This window comes from Echiichthys vipera (genome assembly GCF_963691815.1).
Source record: "Echiichthys vipera genome assembly, chromosome: 2".
Lineage (NCBI taxonomy): Eukaryota > Metazoa > Chordata > Actinopteri > Perciformes > Trachinidae > Echiichthys > Echiichthys vipera.
The window spans coordinates 23,707,412-23,713,411 of NC_139827.1; the positions used below are offsets into that span (position 1 = coordinate 23,707,412).

The 6,000-nt window shown below is 41.1% G+C and overlaps 1 protein-coding gene across 1 annotated transcript in view; it reads right to left on the reverse strand.

The window, feature by feature from the left end:
• LOC310956307 (complement C3-like) overlaps positions 1 to 5,687 on the reverse strand; it is a gene marked incomplete at both ends in the record, with an annotated part of 34,916 nt that extends 29,229 nt beyond the window's left edge. Inside the window, 7 exons of the mRNA XM_083926501.1 lie at positions 217 to 319; positions 543 to 630; positions 730 to 812; positions 2,280 to 2,373; positions 3,702 to 3,864; positions 4,349 to 4,547; positions 5,611 to 5,687. Of these exons, the coding sequence (XP_083782627.1) occupies positions 217 to 319; positions 543 to 630; positions 730 to 812; positions 2,280 to 2,373; positions 3,702 to 3,864; positions 4,349 to 4,547; positions 5,611 to 5,687 (807 nt within the window). The remainder of the gene's footprint in view (positions 1 to 216; positions 320 to 542; positions 631 to 729; positions 813 to 2,279; positions 2,374 to 3,701; positions 3,865 to 4,348; positions 4,548 to 5,610) is intronic.
• Positions 5,688 to 6,000: the final 313 nt, after the last annotated feature.

Genomic DNA, 6,000 nt, shown 5'->3' on the forward strand with positions numbered 1-6,000 from the left:
TGCAGCCTGGGGCTTAGCGGGAACAAAGAGGCATGTGATTGATTTAAAGAAATACAAACAAGCCGGTAACATTTTTTTTCCACTAACACAGAATGTTAACTCGTGCAGCCAGACTTTTCTCTAGCGCTGAGAGTGATGTGGAGAAAAGTCTGGCATGGCTAGACTAATACTAGGCTGACAGACACACATGCATCAAAAGTTTAAGACTTTGCTCACCTGCACTCTCTGAAGAGACGAGGGAAAGGCTGTCTTTTTGCCATTATTCACAAGCCCAAATACCACATAGGCCGTCCCATCCACCTCCTTACCAAACAGATACCTAAGACCATGCGGGAAGTTAACCCAACAATCAACAAAAAGCAGAGCAATCTAAATGTGAATGGTAAAAACGTAGCAACAGCAAAATAATAAAATAAATAAATAATGCTATAACATCTAAAACCGCAAAAGCAACAATGCAACCCTGAACAACACCCTTTATTTTCTCCTTCAATCAATGTACCAATCAAACTTGAAGCCACAACACAAAAACCTTCACATACGTAGCTTGGATGTTGACAGTAAGGACTTGGCTGTCCACATAGAAGAAGGGGCTCATAGACGTCAATTTAACCTCAAAACTGGGCAAAACTGAAACATTCAGAAATGTTATTGTATGTCCATTCAGGTAAAAAGGGAAAATGTAATAGGTAACAGTAACAGTAACAGTAACAGTAAAGAGGGACTCACCATATTCTTTGACCTCAAATTCTGCAGCAAAGCTCTCCTGTGAGTTGCTGTCAAACCTCGCCACAACTTTCCACAGTCCAGTACTATAAAATATCAACAATACAACAGTAAAATAAAGGTTAAAAATAATAGTTAAACAATGACATTTAGTTTGCGACTGAATGTAACAGGGGTCCAATTTAGATTTAAGTTTTTTTTAATAAAGACTGAGATATGAAATATGCATATGAAGCCTCTGTGTGATGTCCACAGTTGCTCTGCACTTCACATATATGCTTCATTTGTGTCAAACCCAAAGGGCATGACAAGGAGGTTTACTTTCTTATGAAGAAAAAAACCCTTGTGGGACCTTTATGGCAGCAGTCTCAATAATATGGACATAAAAGCTGCTGCAAATAAACACTTGCAATAATTTTAGAAATGATAACAAGGAAGTTTTTGAGCCCTCCCCATGTTGGGACACTACGAAATAACTCACCTGACAATTTCACCAAGTCTGTAACTTCCAGGGAAGATACCTGATTCAAGAGAGACGAGTTCAGTTTGCACAACAAGGCCATCAGGGTTCTAAAAAAACAAAACATTTAATTTATCTGTTAACACTGAGCATTAGCAAATTACAAATTTTCTTTAAAGTACTCTTCCACTCAAAAAGTAGTTTTCTACTGATGCTGTCCTCTCAAATGTCTGACATTGACTATAGTGACCTCTATTCTTGCAGATTTTGTCACTAGAGAGGTGGTTTCACTGCAATTTGAAATTTGAGCCGTTTGATGGCCGATTGATGAGCCGATTAATGAGCAGATCGCTTGCTACTATTTCACCTTGAGCCGCACGGCAGCCTCAGGTAGAAGCTCACGGAAGATTGCTGGATTAATACTGTATATAATAACTAATTTTCTAACTGGGAGGTGGAGAGATTATATCTTCACACTGGCCTAGGAACGCATGGGATCCCCCAGTTAGAGCTGGTTAATGTGGCCCGGGAAAAGGGAAGTTTGGGGTCCCCTGCTAAAGCTGTTGCCCCCGCGACCCGACCCCGGATAAGCGGTTTAAGATGAAATGAGATAAGATGAAGTTAGTGCAATTTGTTGCTGCTCATGGGAGAATTGTTAGGTCTCTGTAAATCATGAATAGGTCATAGAGGGTGGTCTTTACCTACTCTATATGTAAACTGTCTTGAGATAACTTTTGATATGATTTGACAAAATTGAACTGTAAGTGTGTAGGAGGACTTGTGGGCCAATGCAAAAATGTGAATGGCCCTTTCTAGAGTAGTATGTAGATATAAATGGCTCATTCTAAAATAACAAAAACACAGATCCCTCTAAATACTACAGACTGGACCTTTAAGCTTTTTTTTTTCCAAGTTCCTCCATCTCTTTTTGGAGGGGGAGATTATGCTAGAATGTGCAGCTTGTGTATGGACGTATTAGGATATGGCACCTGTGGTTTGAACAGTATGAACAATGAGTCTTTTACTTGGCGGATGTTTTACTTGCAGTTTCTTACTTAATTACTACAGTAGTACTTTATTAAAGATACAGTACATTACCACAATATCGATGGCAATAAAAGCATCGGTTGTGGCATCCCTCTCAACAGGCATCATGCCAGGGTTCACTGCAAACATCCTGTAGAGGACTGCCAGAGACGGAGAGAGAAGAACGCTCTTATATTATATAGCTGATAGGAAGAAAGGGTATTAAGCTAACACAGACAGACACAGAGACACAGAGACACAGAGACACACAGACACACAGACACAGACACACACACACACACACACACACACACACACACACACACACACACACACACACACACACACACACACACACACACACACGAATGATCAATCAAGTCTATTCCACAACCCTACTTCCAATCACTCAGCACTTTCCTCCCATGGTGGTGTTTGGAGACGCCCTGGTATGAAATATATGCTGTGTGACGGATTGTTGCTGGTGTTCTCCAGTTCCATAACCCATAAACATAAATAATGGGAAAGACTGGGATGAGCAAGAAATTTCCCCTCTGTCGGCCTGATAAAGGAATATCTTATCTTATCTCAAAGCCCCTCCTGAGGGTCTGGGGATTGCTCACCTGGTGGACTCGGTGCTGGACTTTATATCAGCCTCCACTTGAAGCTATGGTCTGCGATTTGGAATATTGGCAATTATTTTTAACATGGTTTACAGCGAATATGGTCCTATAGTCCGATCTACAATATATGAATAGCACCCCCCCCCCCCCCCCCAAAAAAAAGGGAGGGGGGCTGCATAGAGATTGACCAAAGGAAGCCATCCGGTCTGAAATGCTCCCTTTGGCTCGTGCCCACCATCCATTCTTCTCGTCTCCGCTCGTCTCACCTGCTCCGCGTCATCCCGCCTCTACCCCTGCCACTCCCCCCTCCCTCTCTGTAAACTCTGAGCGGCTATTGATTAGCTTAGCAGCTGAGCTACCGGAGATTCTTTTACCATGGAGAAGGAAAAGACCGATACTAGCAAGCGGCCTCTGCTCTCCCCAATGGCGAAGGTTTGAAGAAAACGTAAGTCGACAGAGGAAAAGGCGGAAACCAAGAGGAAAGGGGACCTACGTAGGAGAGTCAGACGAGTCAACATTGGTGATTCCTTTGACCGGTGGGGAAGGCTACGTAAAGGTTTTCGGACTGAAAACTGATGGTTTTGATTTGGGGGGGTAGCCTGTAGCTTTAACCCTAGGAGAAGGCTGTGGTGTTGGTTGGATTTAGTGTCCTGCCCCTTGTCACTGTCTATGGGAGTAGTAGTGTGCAACGATAATATTTATACAATCTTAATCACACAACACCTGTTAATCACCTATTATCACCAAAGTTTCATCTTTCATCTCCCTGACACCTGAGCAAACTGTGCTAATGAAAGTCACCTAAATATGGCTGAGCATAAGACGTTTTTTTGTATCAAATGTTTCAAACATTTAAGAGGACTCACCACTGCTGCTGGGAGTGTAGAGGGTCTTGTCAGTCTGGATGAAGATGTAGCCAGACTGGAAGGACAATAAGACGACTTTCTCCAAATTTCGTCCAGGGAACTGGGCTTGCAAGTACACATAATGCTTCATGTTGGGGTCCTTATTGAAATTTTCAGCAGGAAGCTGAGTTTGAAGAGACACAGAATATGTGAGAAGCAAGATGGTGGCACAACATTAGCAGTTCTGAATGCTTAGACTAGGGGACCGGGGACTGTTTATGCGGAAGTGTTGTGAATAATAAGGTTTTTAGTGACAATGCATGTGTTTGGAAAGTACTGACTTGTACTTGTGTGAGACTTTGTAAACTGGCGTTTCTATGTAGTTCCGCTGTTGTTAAACGTGGACCATTTTTTACTTTAATGCATTAAGACTTTCTATGTTTTTTTTCATTCTCCGTTCACTGTGTTGGTGACAATAACAATTTTCTCTAGAAATTCAAGGCAACTCTAAATATTTGGTTCATATACAAATGGTAATTTTGAGGTTATTCCTTTAAACAACACAAACTACTTTATGTTATTTCAGAGTTCAATAAAGTAGAACCTCAAGAATCACAGCTTTGCAATTAAACCAATACCAGTAACATCCTTCAGTGATTCAATATTACCAGAATTTGTCCAAAGTCCTGGAATTTTTTCGCCTTAGTGAGGGTCACAGATGTTGATGCCAGCTTTTGGTTTTTGGTTGGATGATTCATCACGATGAGTTCAACAATGACGTTTTCATCAAGTGTGCGGTCTTGGATTTCCACGAAGATGTTTTCTACTGTTCCTACTCTCAACAAGTTGGGGGCAGACATCACCTCCCTGGACAGAGAGAATGTAGTAGCTGCTTGTTCAGAGAGAACAGTGCTGATATTCTGATTTATGGACAAACTGAGGAACCTTGGCAAACGCAAAGTTACAACAAGAACAAGAACAACATCAATAAAAATAGTAAGAATAATATAGGCTGAACTGAAAGTATTTGACATGTTGACCATTTGACCATTGCCGTTCCTAGAACCATATGCTGCAAGCATGGCTAATAAAAGCAATGAGAGGGTGGGTTTTTGTTTGATGCATATTAATAAAAAGTGCTGAAGGAAAATAACTAGGTTCAATAAAATGTGATGTAAATGTGGGAAGTGAAGAACGGGATGATGAGCTCCAGGATGGACTTGACACTTAATGAATAATCTATTGATTGTCTTGGCCAAGATTCAGCACTGGGTCAATAAAACATTTCATCATTGTTGTTGACTGTTTGCTGTGTCTGGCGTAATGCATCACTATGCAAACTTTCAAACAAAATTTTAGGGTGACCCACTGAAATTTCCCCGATTGCTAAAGTACGTACATTTTCTGAAGTACTATTACAATTCCCAAAACGTTAGATCTAATCATCACACTGATCTATAACATATCCAAGTAGAGTCGAGAAAGGTAATTCATCAAATTCAATTCACCAACAAATACATCAATATTTCTTTCTCATTGGCAAACCAGTCAAAAGTGTAAGGATAGTGCTTACATCCACTGAAATGGTGTTAATGTATTTCATTGTTCATCTGTGCATGTTAAACCGTTTGGGGACAATGTATTGAGTATGAGTTATGCAGATGAATTTGACAGAAAGCAACCTACAACAACATTAATGTAAAATACACATGGAAATTCATGGACTTTTCTGAGCTGCTCTAGAAATGACAAAAAATAAATCCTCTCAATTGGCCATTTAAATGTTCCTCTATATGGCCGCAACATTTCAACAAACATATGTGGGCAGTTGTCACCCTCTGATGTCTCTTCCATGTTTGAATTTGACAACAAATTTGTTCTCTCTTAACCTTAAAGCGATTCAGCGTCTGGAGGAAGCAGGCCTACTTACGATTGAGATCCACCAACCAGAGAAGTCACAGAGGAAAAGGCCAGAAAGGCCAGCGGCCACAGCTGAGTCCGACACATCCTACCCGACCTCATGTCTGCTGTCAACTTAGACTCTCACTCTGCGACTCCCTCCTTTTATCCACTCACCTCCCTCCTTCTGCACCGTTAGTTCTCTTCACAAATGCCTCATCCAGTATAAGAGTATCAGCTTACAATCAAGGGTGTAACTTGATGTTCGAAAAGTGAGGAGCACATATTATAATGGGGGTCAATGTGGGGTGCAATTTGAATCCCATTTCCTTCATTTCTATGTACATTTAGAGAGTACATTATACAAAATCCATGGTTCCCTGGAGTCTCTACTTTGCTTGGCAACCCTGATGGTAACAAC